The sequence below is a fragment of the Trichomonas vaginalis genome, chromosome IV (genome assembly GCF_026262505.1).
Source record: "Trichomonas vaginalis G3 chromosome IV, whole genome shotgun sequence".
NCBI classification, from domain to species: domain Eukaryota; phylum Parabasalia; order Trichomonadida; family Trichomonadidae; genus Trichomonas; species Trichomonas vaginalis.
In genome coordinates, this window is record NC_067206.1 from 35,767,646 (window position 1) to 35,785,207 (window position 17,562).

The 17,562-nt window shown below is 34.0% G+C and overlaps 5 protein-coding genes and 4 pseudogenes across 9 annotated transcripts, besides 5 other annotated features; 6 read left to right on the top strand and 3 right to left on the bottom strand.

Annotated features, from left to right (window-relative positions):
• Nucleotides 1-239: 239 nt before the first annotated feature.
• TVAGG3_0228630 (uncharacterized protein) lies at nucleotides 240-1,940 on the top strand (the record flags this gene model as incomplete). The annotated part of the gene is made up of 1 exon (XM_001324513.2): nucleotides 240-1,940. One exon carries the CDS (start codon nucleotides 240-242, stop codon nucleotides 1,938-1,940), a length of 1,701 nt encoding a protein of 566 aa, XP_001324548.1.
• A 6-nt stretch (nucleotides 1,941-1,946) lies between these two features.
• Nucleotides 1,947-2,041: a mobile genetic element.
• Nucleotides 2,042-2,354: 313 nt separating this feature from the next.
• Nucleotides 2,355-2,738, top strand: TVAGG3_0228650 (Ankyrin repeat family; the record flags this gene model as incomplete). Its single annotated transcript, XM_001324514.1, has 1 exon — nucleotides 2,355-2,738. One exon carries the CDS (start codon nucleotides 2,355-2,357, stop codon nucleotides 2,736-2,738), a length of 384 nt encoding a protein of 127 aa, XP_001324549.1.
• A 739-nt stretch (nucleotides 2,739-3,477) lies between these two features.
• Nucleotides 3,478-4,038: a mobile genetic element.
• Nucleotides 4,039-4,079: 41 nt separating this feature from the next.
• On the bottom strand, nucleotides 4,080-4,688 carry TVAGG3_0228670 (uncharacterized protein; the record flags this gene model as incomplete). Its single annotated transcript, XM_001324515.2, has 1 exon — nucleotides 4,080-4,688. One exon carries the CDS (start codon nucleotides 4,686-4,688, stop codon nucleotides 4,080-4,082), a length of 609 nt encoding a protein of 202 aa, XP_001324550.2.
• Nucleotides 4,689-7,874: 3,186 nt separating this feature from the next.
• TVAGG3_0228680 (protein of unknown function, DUF4106 family) lies at nucleotides 7,875-8,657 on the top strand (the record flags this gene model as incomplete). Its single annotated transcript, XM_051227246.1, has 1 exon — nucleotides 7,875-8,657. The coding sequence occupies one exon, from the start codon at nucleotides 7,875-7,877 to the stop codon at nucleotides 8,655-8,657; it is 783 nt and encodes a 260-aa protein (XP_051112232.1).
• Nucleotides 8,658-8,743: 86 nt separating this feature from the next.
• Nucleotides 8,744-16,713: a mobile genetic element.
• On the top strand, nucleotides 10,670-11,205 carry TVAGG3_0228700 (annotated as a pseudogene). Its single transcript has one exon. A coding segment is annotated over exon 1 (536 nt).
• TVAGG3_0228710 lies at nucleotides 13,539-13,956 on the top strand (annotated as a pseudogene). Its single transcript has one exon. A coding segment is annotated over exon 1 (418 nt).
• Nucleotides 13,972-14,434, bottom strand: TVAGG3_0228720 (annotated as a pseudogene). The gene has a single exon. A coding segment is annotated over exon 1 (463 nt).
• On the top strand, nucleotides 14,471-15,345 carry TVAGG3_0228730 (annotated as a pseudogene). The gene has a single exon. A coding segment is annotated over exon 1 (875 nt).
• TVAGG3_0228740 (organellar and viral DNA polymerase type B) lies at nucleotides 15,772-16,713 on the bottom strand (the record flags this gene model as incomplete). Its single annotated transcript, XM_051227247.1, has 1 exon — nucleotides 15,772-16,713. The coding sequence occupies one exon, from the start codon at nucleotides 16,711-16,713 to the stop codon at nucleotides 15,772-15,774; it is 942 nt and encodes a 313-aa protein (XP_051112233.1).
• A 760-nt stretch (nucleotides 16,714-17,473) lies between these two features.
• Nucleotides 17,474-17,562: part of a mobile genetic element that runs on past the window's edge.
• Nucleotides 17,474-17,562: part of a terminal%2Cinverted (terminal inverted repeat of Maverick-1B transposon ID:TVAGG3_0228750) that runs on past the window's edge.

The following is a 17,562-nucleotide window of genomic DNA, read 5'->3' on the forward strand; positions in this document are numbered from 1 at the left end:
ATTGGAAAATGCTGTCTGTATGGATGTAGTCTTTGTGTTTGTCATTGTTTTATGTATTTGCTACAAAAATCTAGGACAGGATATTTAATTCAGGAAATGGATCAAATCTTATCTTAACAAATGACTGTTTCAAATACTAATATATTGTTCACCTAATTTCTCTTAAAATCTGATTAAAATATCTGAAATGCGATTCTGACAGATTTGTCACTCACTCACCTCTGAACCACTGAGTCCTCATGTTTTTGCTATTACTTTTAGGTTTAGCTTTTTCCGAAGATGCATTATTATCAAAGGAAAGAAGACCAGTAGTCGAGGAATCAAATCAGAAGTCCAAGGAGAGAAATAACGACCAAATGAAGGAGAATAACGAAAAAATTACAACAAAGTCAAATAAAAAACCTGAATTACAACAACCCAAGCAGTTATATTCTGCAACAGATAAAAAACTGAATGACTTTTCGAACAAATATATTCAAGAAAAAAATGAACAAAAATCTAGCAATGAAATGAATTATAAAAATGAGAAACAGAATCAAATGTCTCATGAATTACCAAATGAGAACGATAAAAAAGATAATATTGAATATTTTGATGATGAATGGAAAATTGACGAAGATGGCTTTTCAGTAACTGTTAACGAGGGAAAATCTGAGCAATTCGATAAGTCGCAATCTCTAGCCAAGAAAAATAAACATAAATATGAAGATCCAAAGCGAAAAGGCCTTGATTTAGGTACATTGTTTTCAGATAAAAAGAAAGAGGCTGGCATTTCGAAAGAAGACCTTGCAATTAACCCTTACGGCGATCCAAATCTTCCAAATCAAAATTACAAGCCAGAAGATTACGAAGAATTCGAAAGGAAGAACGAGAAAGATAAAACAATTACACCTTACGACAAAAGAAGGCAAGATAAGTACATGAGTAGTTCGAAATCAGATACAACAGATGAGTATCAAGATGACGAAGATTTGATCGAAGAAGATGGTACGAGTCAAGGTGTATTGAAGGATGGCGATGAAGTTCAAGATCAAATCCAAGAATTTGATGAATTCCAAGATTATAATAATTTCCAGTATCAAGAACTCCAAAACCAACCAGAAGAACCCGAGAAACAATCAGGCCACAGGTTCAAGCGCGTAAAGAGAATCAAAAGAAGAAAAAATAAAAAGAATAAATCTTCTGATCAAAGCCAAGAAATTCCGCAAGATGCTGGCCAATACCAAAATCTTCAATACGATCAGTCCCAAGACCAAAGTTTCCAAAATCAAAACGACCATTTAATTGAAGATCAAGAATTCCAGAAAAAAGAAGAATACGCTCAAATTCCTAAGGATGAGAATCCATATGAACCGGTTTTCAACCGCAAATTTTCAAGAAAAAAGAAAAATCAAAATTTATTCTTACAAAACGGGCCAATAACCCCTCTGATTGTTGAAACGCAGTCTTACATGCTAGGATTCATCAGAAAGAAGCCATTAAACGTTACTTATTCACCAGTACCGATTGAAGTTACAAAACCTTACTGTAGAATCAACGAAGCTGTTGTAGAAGCATATATATCTGGTCCTCATTCTGTCCAATGCAGGCTTAGTGTTCCAATCTTTACAACTTCTGCTCATGTCACAATTTCATTTGATGGAAACCACTTTTCATCACCAGTTATTGTAGAAACAAATGTCCCGTTCTGGTTCATTTTATTCCCAATTGCTGCAATTGCCGGTTTAATTTATATTTCATTAAAACCAAAAACAAAGAAGAAAAAGATATTAAACGGTCCAAATCTTGATTCGTTTAGACCAATGACTAGTATGCCAAAGAAAGAAGAAACATTTGGCGCTGATATAGATAATGAAAATATTATTCAACAAGATGTATATTATGAAGCAATTCCAGATGAAAATAATTCTACTACAAAGTTGCAAGAAATGCCTCGTTAATTTGTATTTCTTTGAATAAAGTTTTATTGTATTATATAATTTAAATCAGATTTAATTGTTATCTTATTTATTGTAGATTGATATAAAGTATATAATCAGAAGTGCCTTTTTTGAACAGTTTACATATATCTTGGCCAAAAAAAAAACTGAAAATTGAGAGTGGAGGAACTTCTATATAATCTCCTTGATGAACTATCAGCCAAAAAGATTAAAGGAATTATATCATAAGCTTGCGGAGAATGATCATGATTCTTCATATTTTATATCGATATTTAGATCGATTTTCTCATCGAATGTAACTGCAATGTAGATTAAAATATACCTGAATCTACACCGCTCATTTGGGCATCATTCAATGGCTACCTAGAAATTGTTAAATATCTAATATTTTTCGTTAATGCAGATAAAGAAGGAATGAGTAATGATGAAAATACTCCACTCATTTTTGCAACAAGAAATAATTTTTTTGATACTGTTAGATATCTTATCTCCGTTGGAGCGAATAAAGAACAAAAGGAAGATAATAGAGACACACCAATTTATTTGGCATCGTATGATGATCTTGTTGAAGACTTTAAACATCTGATCTTTGTTGGAGCTAATAAAGAACCAAAAAAGAAATATGGAATTACTCCACTCACAACTGCAGATATATTAGATCTAAGTAATCTAATCAAACAATCCTATTCGGTGGTGCACTCAATATTGATACATAAAAACCATAGGAGGACTTTATGTACGAAAATGGGTTTACTCTTACTCTCGGATTTTGTTCATTCCGGGATTTCTCTACATTGATGCATGGATGAATCTTTGTATAATTAATATGAAATATGCTTAACAAAATTATCTTTTTACATGCAAAAATTTGCTGTTCTACTTGAAAAATGGTGAAGGTAAACATTTATAGACTTTTATAAACTATTTTTAGAGCTGGATATGTGGGTATGATTTCATTGATATGGACATGCTCATCAGTGCTCTTAATGAATAAAAATGGTCTTTTATGAATGTTGCCATAGTTAGGTGATTCTTCAGGAACAGGTGTTTTAACAAATATATGTTTTAAAATTTCAGATATGTAGGTTTGGTAATCAGATATGTCTTCCTCCTGTATATCTAGATATAAATCTTGAATCGAAAGCTTTATTCGATTTGGATAATAGTATCTTTTTATCATAGGAGCTATCTCGAAGCAGATTTTTTTTTGCTTATAAAAAGTACCTTTTGGGAAATGAGTAACATTTCTATTAATGACATTTTATCTGATTTCAAAGAATCAATTGATTTATAGTGATTAGAATAAAAAATCTTGTATATATATAAGAATCCGAATGACATTCTTATTGCTCTAGACTTTTCTATTGTTAACATGTCGTTTCTCATCAATAGATTTAATCAAAATTCATAAATTTTAGCAGAAATCTTTTTGACCATTGTTTTCCACATGTATAACATAGGATATTTTCTTCTAATGAATTTAAGTGGTAAGTTATGTGGTAAAACGCATCTGTATCCTTTTAAAATAATTATTAAGGGTGCACACGAGAGGATCATGTAAACTTCAGAATTTAGAACCTTATTTTTAGGCATTATCTTGGCTACTATTTGGCCGAAAAAGCAAAAAATATCAAAAAATACAACTTGACTCCATTATGACCCTTTCATGGAGGTAGTTTTTATCCGCTAGTATTTTCCCTTTGAATCTCTTTACAATTCGAAATCAAATTCAAACCTCAGTAGAAGAAAGGAAGAATCGACTTACTACGGTTGTAATACGAATAAATACATATATTTAATTATTTTTATTTACATAATAATTGTTTGAAGCTCATATTCCAACAAATTTTTAAATAAAAACATTAAAATGTTGAAAATGTTCATATATTTTAATAGGGTTTTGGCACTTTATTGAGGAATTACTACATACATAGTCGAACTGAACTTGATATTTTGAAATTTAAATTATTTATCAAAATTAAAATTTAACTTGAAATTTATAATTATTTAGTCATATTTTGCATAATTCTAAGTAGATTTTGTAAAAAATCAAGAAAGAAAAATTTTAACGTGCTTTATTTTTTCTTTTTTATAATAAAAAAAAAAAGGGTAGTGGGGCTTCCAGGGGCTGCGCCCCTTCTAGCCCTGAAGATGTTTAGTATAAATGAAGTTTTTATTCGGAAAATTGTTAGTCTTCTGGTGTGAATTCGGAGGACTCTTCTTGGATTGAGTCTTGTATTTCCTCCTCCTCTTCTTCCTCCATTGCTTCTGGAAGAAGTCTTCTTCTGGGTCGAAAACATTATATAGTGTAATTGAATGACACATTATATCTTTCTTTGAGTTCGCTCCTGACAAAGAACTTAGTTCCAGGAATACAGAAGACTTCTGTGCGTTGGAAAGCTGATGTCCTGGAACGAATTTGGCAATTAGAGACTTCTTTTTTCCGAATTGTTCAGGAGTTTTCATGACGACAGTAACAACATCTCCATCTGCGAGGTCTTGTTGTTCTTCGGAAAGGTAAAGAGCAATGATATGAATGGTTGCTGCGTTGAATTCGAGAAAGTCGAATTCAAATTGTGTTGTCGTATAACATTCAAACCATTTTGTACAGTTTGTCTCCGAACTCGTCCTCGTATTCATCTTTGTCATATCCGTAACTAAAGACTTGAAATTCGGCAATTCTCTTGTCGATGACCGTTGGATGGAACGAGGAAGATTTTGACGAACTTGGTATAAAGTTCTCAACATTATAAGCTTAGTAAATGTTGGAAAATACTGAACTAAGACATCGCTAAGCTCAATTGGACTTGGAATTGTCTTAGTAAGTTCAATTGAACTAGTAATTGCTTTGTTCAGAACTTCACAGAACTGAGTATTGTATGTAGCGTCTGGTGTGTGTTTTCTTCGGCGTCTTTGAGATATTTAGAGCAAATTTGTTGAAGAATTTCTCTTAATTCGCTGTTAGACCTTTTGGCGGTTATTCTAACCGCTGTGCCGGTTCTTGGAGGTTGTGGGCTTTGGCTTTGGTTAGCGGTTGAGAATTGTTAATGTTTGAATTGTTTGCGACACTTTTTCTTCCTTCCATTATGAAAAATGAACTTTTTTTTCGGACTACTCATAGAAAAGTTTAAAATAAACCGTTTTTACCAACGGAGACCCCCTCTATTTTTTTATTTTATTTAATAGTTACCGTTGGCAAACCGTTCCATCTCAAATATTGAATGAACTATAAACGTTTTTTTGTTTTCTATATATACTTTTTTGTCCAACGGTAAAACTTTTTACACAACGGTTTTTGAGAGTCGTCGCCGTTGACTTTTTGTAGAGCACTCAAAATAGTATAACTTTGTCCGGACAAGTAAGGGTCTATCGTCGCTACAGGAAAAGTTACAGGCGTTCCAAGGAAGTAAACTTTGAGAAGCCTTTTCTCCCTTTTAAAACAAGATAGGACGGTTATTTTACAAAACTGACAACACTTTGACCGAGTAGTTTTTTGTGCTGAACAAAAAGTGTCATATAAACATCTGTCAAAAACGCTTTTTAACTTCACTTAAAATGCCACGTAAGCTACGTAAGAATATACGTAAGAGGAAGAAGCATTGAAACATCCAATAGTAAAACTGACACCACAACAACAGTTGCAACAACAAATGATGAATGACCCCACTATGTTGCAACAAATGTCAAGCAACCCTATGCTTTTAAACAGAGTTATTGGTGCACAGAGTGGAGGTTTAAGAGCGGCACTTTTAGCGAAAATGGCAGGCTATGGTGGAGCTGCAGACGGAACAGCTTATAACCCTCAAAGTCAAATGAATTTGAGTTCACTCAAAAATCAAATAACAGATGTCAAAAGTCAAACATAGACATACAGAAAACAAATAAGTGAAAACGAAAAGAAACTAGAATATGACAGACACACAAAGAAACTCAATGAGTTAAACGTAGAGAAAAAGAAGAAAGAAGAACAACTGAAAGAACTAAGTACAGAGGAATATGCGAAAAAAGTGTCAGAAAAAGCAGCAGAAGTAGCAAAAATGGAACAAGATGTTATAAATTTGAAAAACCATACTACTCAATATAAAGTACTGAAAGATGAAGAGATAAAACAAAAAGCCCTGAAGACATATATGGATAGCGATGAGTATAAAAAAGAAGTTGAAGCAAATGTAAAGGCAGAAAAACTTTTACAGTTGCAAAACCAAAACCGTACAGTATGAAAAACTTAGCACAAGAAAGTAAAATAATAACGACGCAGCCATGCAAAAGGCAATGAAAAGCGCAGAATATATAAAAGCTAATAATGACTGGTTAGATGCCCAAGCCAACGCCAAAGCAGCCCAACTTATAGGGTCAATAAGGACAAAAATACAAGCGGATGAAGACAGTTCAAATGAAGCTTTAATGAATGCTGACTTTAAGAACGCCTTCGAAGCTCTTCATAGTAAAGGTGAAACTAGTGAACGACTTCTCATCTGGAAAGAAACTGAAGTCTGAAGGTTTCGACAAAGAGTTAAAAGAAGTAGCACAAAATATGACGAAAATAACAGATGCAGCAACGAGACAGGCAGTTCAAAGTGCTATGACGCCGTTAGAGCAGCTGTTGTGGAAAGTCAAGAAAAAGAGTTACAACAGACCAAAACAGACCTAGTAAATGCTTTCTTAAAAACGAAAAGTCAGGTAGGACATTATGCTGCAGATGGAACATATGTGCCAGCTGGTGGAACTTATATACCACCAAACCCTCCAAGAGAAGCACCTGCACCAGGACTACCTAAAACATTTACATCGTCACATGGACACAGACACAAGCATGCACCAAAACCAACACAACAACCAACAGTTCAAAATCCAGCACAACAACACCTCCACAACCAGCACACAACCACCTCCACAACCAGCACAACAACCAGCAAAACAGAGCAAGGACATAAAAGAAGTAGAGAACAAGGAAACCAAGAATTCTTAAAAATGCTTAAGGAAGATTATGGTTACCCAGATACTCTTGACTTTAGTGACAGATATAAAGAAGCTATTAGAAAGTTCAAGGAAGGAAATACTGACCCGAACCTATTTAGCTTTATGGCTCAGCACCAAATGGGATATAATTTCAAACCTGGAAAATACAAGCTCGCTAAGGGATATGATTTAATAGCATATCATCCAAATGACATGGATGAATTTACTCCGAGATATTTGGTGTCAGAGCTAAATGATAATTCAGCTCTCTTCATGAAACGCGTAAAAAATAGAGACGGAACGAAAAAAGAAAGGTTTATGAGTCCGGATGACTTAAATAGGGAACTTGTTAAAAACGGTCTCGGAATATATGAAATGCCAGCAGATGAGGTACAAGAAACTCCACAGGAAGAAGTTCAGATACAACCAGACATGGAAGAAATAGTTCAGCAACAACAGCTAGAAGAGCCTGAAGGAAACGAACAAGTCCCTCCTTTGGAAACTAACTTCACAGAACTAGATGAAGATTTGGAACAGCCGAAAAATCTTGACCCTCAACAAGAGTATGCGGAGAATATGGAATCTTTCCAAGAGTCTAAGAAAAATTCGGCTGACATAGTAGAAGAATATCGAAAAATGTTCGCCGACATACAAAAGACTCCAACATCAGATGAAAATATTCAGCAAAGAATGGAAGTACTGAAAGAAAATGTACGCAAATACAATAACCCTTTTTACTTACGAGCATATAACGTTCAATCTTTGGATGAACTCGGTGAAAATAAAAGGTTAAATTTCAACAAAACATATAGAAATGAAACATTGTTTAAAGTTCATTCAGAACCTAACCAAGATGGAAACAAACCTACTTTTGTTTCTGCAGACTATGGAACTACAATGAGATGGGGTCATAAAGCTAATCCGGATAGGTGGTTCATAAACTTACAACCACAATTCCAAGAAGTTGTAGACGCAATGGAAGTGAATGGTGAACCAGATATAGCTGGTATTTTCAGCGCGGCTTTAATGCCATTGAAAGATATGAAAGATGCAGATATTTTGGACCAGTATGAAATGAACATGGCTGATGGAAATATAACACCTGACGTTCTAAAACATTTATCTCAAAGAACTACACAGAACCATAGAGATGGTATATTTGGTGAAGAGTTTAGAAAGAGAGTTAGGGAGAGAGAAGGAAGAGAACCTATTGTACATGACCTTGCAAACGAAAGTTTGCAAAATGTCATAAAAACTTACTTTGCAGACAATGAACAGAGAAGGGATGAATATTTAAGAAAACTCAAATGGACAGTACCAAATGAAATGTTAGTATTGAAAAACATGTTCCATGACAAAATAAAACCAACTACAGAAATAAATGACGCAAGACTGGAACATTGGGTAAAAGCTTTCCCATTCACAAAAGATATTATTGGTTACATGGAAAGAAAACCAGAATGGCTACAAAAACATATATTTGGAAACAAGCATATTCCATATGGACAAGCTCTGTTTGAAGAGCTTGAACCGGAAACTCAGGAAAGAGTCATGCAAACAATACGCGAAGACTCAAATACAAACTATGACAAAATCTTTCTAGGATATAGGTTACCTGAGATGGGCGACCAGAGCCCAAAGGCAAAAAGGACATGGGAAATTTACAACATACTAGGTGAACATGATGCAAAGATGCAACAAAACTCAGTCAGGAAGAAAGTAAAGCTTGGTACGAGTGGGTTCTATTATGACATATAAATCCAACTATTCTATATTTTTACCCATATGAAATGTACGCCGCTCAGAATATAACGCCAACAGTTTTGGATGCCATGAACGGAAATGTTTCTGAATGGTATAACGAATGCGACAATGCCATTAGAAGGTCAGAAATAGTTCCTGGAACTTACGAATATACAACTGCTGTTTCTTATGGAAACGTAGGTGAGTTTGGAGAAGGTTCTTCAACAACAGTAGATATTGCTTGCGACAGGTTTCATATTATTTCTATTGACAACTCATTCTTATACGTGGAACAAGACATTGAAATAAAACCTTCTGCCAAGTTGTCTGACAAGAAAGGTTGCAATGGAATTTTCTATGTCGGATACCAATATGCTCCAGAAGTTTTCATGGGATATAAGATATATTCTAACTCTGACTTAGTTCAAACAGTAACATGGGCAAACTATGAATGGTTCGCTTTGAGAAACTCAGTACAACCACAAGCTAGAGAACAAACAGACCAGTATGCAACTATTGAGAAAATAAGAAGACTTGACCCTAACGTTCCAGGAGTTTATGTTAACCTTTCTGAACAAACTGCAGCAGCAGTAACCAAAGTAAAACTGAAACTTAGAGTTCCTTTGTCATCTTTCCTCATCTTCAGGTTTTTAAGATACTTGCCAAACTGGGCAGGAAAAATTTCTATTGAACTTACTCCAAGCAAAAATAACTTAGTCATTGCACCAACACAAGACCCATTCACTATTACAGACGTAAAGGGAACAAATCAAACGTCATTCGCCGACTTTTGCAAAGACAAAGTTGACTAGACTTTGGTTTCTCTCAAACTTCAACACTGAAGTAAACTATTATTTCAATGCTGCTGGAACTGCTTGGGACCCAGTTAAGTTCACATGCGAAAAATTTGAATGCAAGAGAAGAAAGCAGACTTGCAGTCTATATGTTGGACCCAGATATTTCAAATGCTTTAGCTGCCAAATATATTGCAGTTCCACTTATGTTCCCTATACACCAAATATCTGTCAAAGACTTTGCAGGTGAAGTTGGAAACCAAAGTGCTGACCCAGGTGCAAGAACAGATATTGCTTTAACAACTGCAATGAAACATGCAGATACTATGTTTGTACTGTTCAGACGAACTATAAATGACTATTCTTGTTTCTACAACCTGGTATTAAATATCATATAAACATAGATGGCAAATATTATCCAAGAGAAGAATATTCTACAGTTGAGGATATGAGGTCATACAACTTGACATTAGATGCTATGAACTTTAACAACAACTTCACAACACCATTAACCCTGAAATGCAAAGTTCTATTATGCCATATGTGAAAGTATGGACTCATACAGGAGGTCAAAAACTCAATATACAAATGGAGACCGTTCAAACTTTTGGCTTGGCATTCCATTTGCTGACTCAGAAGACTTTATGGGTGGTATTTCAACTGTTGGTACAGTTCAAATACAATATACTGGTGACAGAGACGGTCCAGATGAATTGAAAGCAAAGAAGTTTACAAAACCAATAGCACTTTTCACGGAAGATGCTCTTTTGAAGATTCGTTCGATGAAACCTGCTGGGGCTCCTCAGATTGGCATAACGACAGCTTCCATCGAGCAGATTTTGGCAGCAGGTCAGTAAGTTGTTCTTGAACTGACTTCTCTCCGTCAAATATTGACAGTACGCCAGTTTTGACATAATATTGTATTATAAACTTTCCTTTAGTAATATCGGTCAGTTTTGAAGTTATATTTTTGTCTGCTTCAAGAACTTTCACCATCTCGGTTATACCAACTTTCTTTGCTTTATGAAAATATTTAGGTTCAGCAAAGACTGCTATTCTATAACATTTTCCATTGTTTGTGTAAAGAACTATTCTGTCAATGTATTTGTATTGTTTGTGAGTATAAACCTTGTTTTGCTTCAATTCAAAGAGATATCCGAATACGTCCATCTTTTTATTCTAAGTAAAATGTCATTTCCGAAAAATAAAAGCGTAAGTGTTTCAAAAGGTTTAATGGCGGTGGCAGATGTGAAGTTAAATTCACCAACTCAAACAAACAGTCAAAGTGTTGTTGTCAATGTCAAAAACAGAGATGTTGAAGTGGGGAAACCATACGAAGACGAAGATGGTATAACAATTGTTCCTGTAAAAGAACAACCAACATATCCTGAAGTTAGCAGAGACTTAAGTTCTGTTGCAGATATTCGAAACGACTACCAACAACTGAAAGACAAACTTCAAACTCAGGAGAAGATTTGTCAAGCTTTAAGTATAATGTTAAACTTGGTTGAGCACAACCCTGTAAAAGTGAACTCATATGTCATTGCACCTCATGAAGTTTTGAAAGAACTATTGAAACTTTTGACAGAGGCAGACGATATAAACATCAAAGAAATAGAACCCGACATTAGTTGCTGTGGTGTTTCATATAATGTCATTGACAAGATATACGTTATGAAAGGAGGTGAAACGTTGAACTTAAAATATAGTTTTCAGACGTTATAAAAATATTTGACGACCACAACATTTCATTAAAATTTATTTGCTAAGTAAAAATGTCAAAACTTCTTGAAAGACGTTTGAAGAAAATAATATAGACTTTATTTCATGTAAAGGACTTTACACACTTTTGAACGATATGAAAGACCCTGTTTTGTTTGTTCGTGTAGACAAAGGAAAGTTCTATGTCTTTACAAAATATTTGAACTTCTTAGACAGAGAACTTCAAGAAACGCCATGTGAAAGTTTAGATGAAGTTCTTCTCCACTTTCAGAAAACTTTTAAATATATATAAATGGCAGAAGACATAATGGTTTATACTATTACGACTAAAAACCCTGAGTCATATAATTCTATAACAACAAACTTACAAAGTCCTCAAGGACGATATTGTAAACTAACCTTAAACACAATGACGACTAAAGCCTGTTTTGCTCTTTTGACACCAGAAGACTTTATTGTTGTGAATGGTAAAAAATACTCCTTTGAAGATACTTACTCAGATATACCACCAACAGGTTTTGTTGACTTATTTAATACTTTAAGGACGAGTGTAACATGTGCTGCAACTAGAGCAGGTTTCATTATGTTTGGATGTCCGACTGAGTTTACTATAAATATGAGCTATAATACAAAACTTATTTCTGGTTTTTACTACAACAGTTTCCTATAACAGGAAAAGGTGTCATACAAGGAATGTCTATTCCATTGACATTAAGCACACCAATCTTATATATTGTTTCAAACTTAGGTTCAAAGTGTTATTCGAATGTCGACAGAAACTATTATGACCAAAAGATACTTATGCGTATAAACAATACTTTCTCTGCTGGTTTGCCTATTGTTCATTCGAATGCAGAATTTTCAACCTTAGTGAACTCAAACACTTTGGCAAGTATAACGTTGACATTAGTTGACGCAAACTTTGTTCCTGTAAAACTTTTATGTCCTATGTATTTGTCAATGACGGCAGAAAGTTTCGAATTGGAAGATGCAACTGGTGAAAGTATTGTATTACAAGAACAACTTCAACAACAAATAGCTCAAGAACAACAAATGCAACAAATGGAACAACAAAGTCAAGAATAAAAAATAATATTTTTTTTATTTTTATAAAAATGTACAGAATAGATGTTTCAGATTTTTATGACTTCCAAGCATTCAGAAATATGTGTCCATTTAGAGACTATAACAAAGCAGTCGAGAATTTGAAACGTTTAGTCATTTATGTTGACTCTGCCCCAGAATGTTATGTTATGAAAGAATGGGATGTAGTCTTTAACAAACCAAGAGCAACAATAGTGTCTGAACAAGAATGTAGACAGAAACTTAAGAAATAAAAGTCGTACAAGTTGGCATGAAGATGTTAGATGCTTGGGATATCTTATTGTCAAAGTTAGAAAGATTTTTCAGTTCGAGGTATAAAGTTCTATACACCTTCTCCAAACTTCTATTCTATCTTCACTGGATATAAATACGAACAAGTAGAATGGAAAGAAAATATTATAGAAGCTTGGTTAGACCATGTCAAAGAAATTATATGCAATGGAAACGAAAAGGTTTATGAGTATATCTTATGTTGGTTTGCAAACATCTTACAACATCCAAGTGCTAAAAATGAAACTGCTCTCATTATAATTGGAAAACAAGGAACAGTAAGAACACATTCTTTACAGATATCTTATGCAACTGTTAGAAGGTTATTCGAACCCTAATATGACAAACTTAGAAAACATCTGCGGTAAATTTAACTCTTCAATTGAGAATATGAAACTTATAGTTGCAATGAACTTCAAAGTATAGATACAACAAAAGTTTTGAACTCAGATGCTTTGAAGAGTCTTATAACAGACAAAGTTGGAGTTGTTGAAAGAAAGTATAAAGACAAAGAGTTTGTGAAATTGCAAACTTCATTATGTTTCAAACAATGTTTTTCCGATGAAGTTAGAAAGTTCTGACAGAAGATATGTAGTTGTCAGAACGTCAGATTCTCATATGCAAGATACAGAATATTTTGACGACTTAGCAGAAACTTTGACATCTGACTTTTACAACACTTGTTCTCATACTTTATGACATTAGATATTTCTAAGTTCAATCCAAGACAAATTCCAACATACCGAAGAGAGACAAACATTGTTAGAAGCAAACAAGAGTGTATATGAACTGTTCATAGATGAAACTGACTTTGTGTCATTAGATGAAAAGGTCATTGTACGATTCGTATAAACAATATTGTCAAGAATATGTTATATGGCAGCTTCTAAACGTACATTCTTGGCAAATGTCAAAAGTCTTTTAGATGTTCAGAATGGTGTATATACAAAGAAAAATTTTTCTGAGTAAATTTTAAAAAAAAATATTTTTTTATCCGATAGAAAAGATGACGAAATTCATCTCAGTAAATAAGTACATGACAGAAGTCAAAGAAGAACTAGACCCATTCACATATTTGAATGTTTACTTCTACCATTTTGAAAAGTCTTCATTCAGCAAAGTTTGGAACATCGAACCAGTTAAGTTTGCTATTGTGACTAAAAATGGTGCGAAATTTGAAGACTTAGACATAGAAGGTTTTTGACAGTCAAAGAAAATTTTGACAGAAAGTTCTCAAAACTCGAAGAAGGTAAAGCATACAAACTTGTTATACCTTATGAACCAAAGAAAGCAGACGACTATGAATATTATGAGTCTAAGATAGTTGAAGTTCAAGGTAAATTGGGTAAAAAGATTTTAGAGTCTAAGCCAGTGTTTGCCCTAAAGAGGAAGAGAACATTGACATTGACCCAGAAATGTTCTAAAATAAAATTTTATTTTTACATGTCAAATTTCTTTTTCTCTGGAACTGGTTCAGGTTCTTTCTTTCTTTCTTCTACTTTCTTTTCTTTCTTTTCTTTTCTTTTCTCTCTTCTTCTTCTCTGGTGGAGTTATGTCAAATTTGGCGCAACTATATTTATGTAAAAGTTCTTTGTCCTTTAATAGCTCATCTATTCTGTTTTCTATTTCATCTTCAAGAACAGCGCATGTGTCTTCTTTGCATTCTAAGAAGTTTTGTTGGACTTCATCTCTCCAAGAGGCGTCATCTCTGTCAACAAGTCTGTCATTGACAAACTTAAAGACTGCTCTGCTTAATGTTTTATGGTTCTTGTCATATTCCCAGAAACAGAACTTTAGAACAAATTCACCTTTCTTGTTTACACTATGTAAGATTTTATGGTCGACAGAAGTTTTAGAGTCAAAAAGCTTGTCTCGAATATAGATAGCGAAATCACTAGACATTTTCTAAAAGATAAAAATTTTAATTTTTCTAAAAATATGTTAGAAAAAAAGTTTGCTGACATTGACAAGAAATTTGAGAATGTTTTAAACAAGAACAAGGTGAAGTTAGAAAATGCTCAAATAAAACCTATACATGACAAGTTCTTATTTGCTCAGAATGGTATAACAGGTCTAATTGCACCACCTGGGTCGGGTAAGACTTTCACTTATCTTAAATGGCTGCACAACAACAAGAACTAGATGAGAAGAACCCATTCTATGAGTTAGTTGTTATTTGTAGTACTTCTGGTCAATTTGACCAAACCGTCAATTCGTTCAAAGATATTATAAAGAAGTCTAAGTTAGTATGTATAAAGGATACTGAGTTGTTAGATTGGATAAAGAAGTACCAAAGAAGAGTTTTGAAGTATAATGCTATAAATGAGTATATAAATTCTAAGTTCAAAGACCCAAATGAGGAAATGCAGAGAATATTAGAGAAGAAACACTTCAGAAACAAACAGAAAGAGATAGAATACATTTCGAAGAAATTGCAATCGTACGATTGGAAGACTTACCCTCACAGATGTCTTCTTATCTTAGATGATTTCGCCTCTCATCCTTTGTTAAAGAACAGAGAACAAGATATGTGTCGAATTCTTAAGAAGCTCAGACACTTTAACATCTCAGTCGTAATATGTGTACAGACAGCAAAGAGTTTAAGTAAGGATGTTAAAAGAATACTTACTGACATTATACTTTTCCCCGGATTGTCCGAAGACGATTTCATGGAACTTATGAAAGAGTCCATGGCAGGTAAGTTTGACAGATATGAACTCTGGGAGAAGTATAAAGTCATACAAGACCCTCATACTTCTTTCAGAATTCATATCTACGCAAACAAAGTTCAAATTGTAAAAAGTCAAGCGTAAAAATAAAGAGTTTTGGCGACCAGGGTTTTTTCACTACTCGCTGTTCTTCACTGTTTTCATAGAGTTTTGGCGACTGCGTTTTTTTCATTACTCGCTGTTCTTCACGATTTTCATGAGTTTTAGGCGACCCCGAAAGAAGTCGGGCTCGCTGTTCTTCTCTCGGTTTTCCGAGGGAAGCAAGCATATGAGGAAATTCATGATTTTTGTTGCTGAATTCAATAAAAATAATGTTTAGGTGAAGTGGTGAGAACTCACCTGTTTTCTCACCTCTTTTCTCACCTCAGTTATTTTTTTAAATTTTGTGAAAACTCAACGGTTTGACACATGCCCTAAAAATTATTTTACTCAGAATTTTGTTGCTGAATTCAATAAAAATAATGTTTAGGTGAAGTGGTGAGAACTCACCTGTTTTCTCACCTGTTTTTTTTATAAGCGTTTTACATGAATTGTACGATGTATATTTGAAATCTTAAACAATTTCGTAGCTTCTATTTCTTCTGTCAGTACATCGAATGTTTTAACGATACCGAAAGTTTCTTTATACTTCTTCTTGACGTCAGATAGAAGGAAATCGTCAGCAGTTGGATAGTTTTTGTTCAGAAATTCTAACATGTTCATTTTATCTTCTGCTGGCTTTTCTGCTTCTTTCTTTAAGTCTGCATAGTCGTTTCGCATACGTTCTATCTCTTTGACGGAGTAGTTATATTTCCTCATTGCTGCTTTACATTTAGAACATTGCGGGTTCATTTTTGCGTTATATTCTGAAACCTTACCTGCTAAAACAACCAAGGCGTCAATGGTTTTCTTTAAATCTGAAGCAGTTGGTTTTATCTGTTCATTCCATACCTTACCCCTACTATCTTTATCTCTTATTTCCCAAACACATTTTGCAACTAATGAAACAAAGTTGTCGTAGGTCTTAAACTCCCCGGATTTATATATGTCAGAAACATTCTTATATACCATGTCGCAATCTTTGTCCATAACTTTATGGTTGCAATGAAAACCAAGGAATTCATAGTTTACCTTACGTATGAACTTCTTTATTTCTACTGAGTCAGTTGCTTTGACTTCAATTTCGTCGAATTCAGGAATAGTTAGTTTTTGCTGCTGAATTTCAGGCAATTTGGGTAAATGGTCAATAATGTCCTGCATTTCATAAAGATACTGTTCATTTGTTTCATCCTGTGCGGTACAGTCTAAATTACTTGTTAAAAGTTCCTGCTTTATCTTCTGGATTTTTGTTTCGAAAGTATATGAAGAAGGAATGAAGTTTTTCATCTCTACTAACATAGATGTTGGATTCATGACTAACGAGTTTGGTGCTGTAGTTGTTTGTATTGTTGTTGTGCCGATTGTTGAAATCATATTTTTTATACAAAATAAAAAAAATAAATAAAATAAAGTTAGTTTTATTTTTTATTTCATGAAAATTCAAGAGGTGAGAAAAGAGGTGAAAAAAGAGGTGAGATCGCACCTCTTCACCTAAACATTATTTTTGGGTCATTTACGCTCATTACGATGAAGTTTCGACAAAACATTTACGTTCATGTTTGACAAAATATTTACGATGAAATCATGAAAATTCATGAGGTGAGAAAAGAGGTGAAAAAAGAGGTGAGATCGCACCTCTTCACCTAAACATTATTTTTGCTGAATTCAGCAACAAAATTCAAATTGTAAAAAGTCAAGCTTGAAAAATGTAAGTGTTTAGTCTTAGTAAGATGGTAGCTTCTTAAAGCAAATACCATTGCTGAGTTTTATGTACGTGAAGAGAAGTACAATGAATTCAATTACGAGTACAATTGCAATGACAACTAAGGCAACTATTTTTGTCTTTTGCCAGCAAGGGTACTTCTTCTCTTCCAATGGTTCGGCAGAACTATACTCACTCATGAGAAATGCCAAAACGGTTTAATAGAAAAAGTGTCATTTTTTTCATGTCCGAAGACTCGAAGGTGCAACACTTCCAAAATACCGACGAACTCAGAAGAGCAGCATGGCAGTATCTTCTTGACAACTTCTTTGAGTTCTCCAGGTACACCTTGGAAAATGCTGAAGAACTCCGACACAGAGAATTTGGAGAAATTGCACTCCAATACTACATTGACAAACAAAGGGTAAACAAAGTTAGTATACATATCACGTGTACGGAGGCACTGCGCGCCTCCTTACTCCTGATATGTGAATTTGACACTTTACAAAACCGTTAACGTA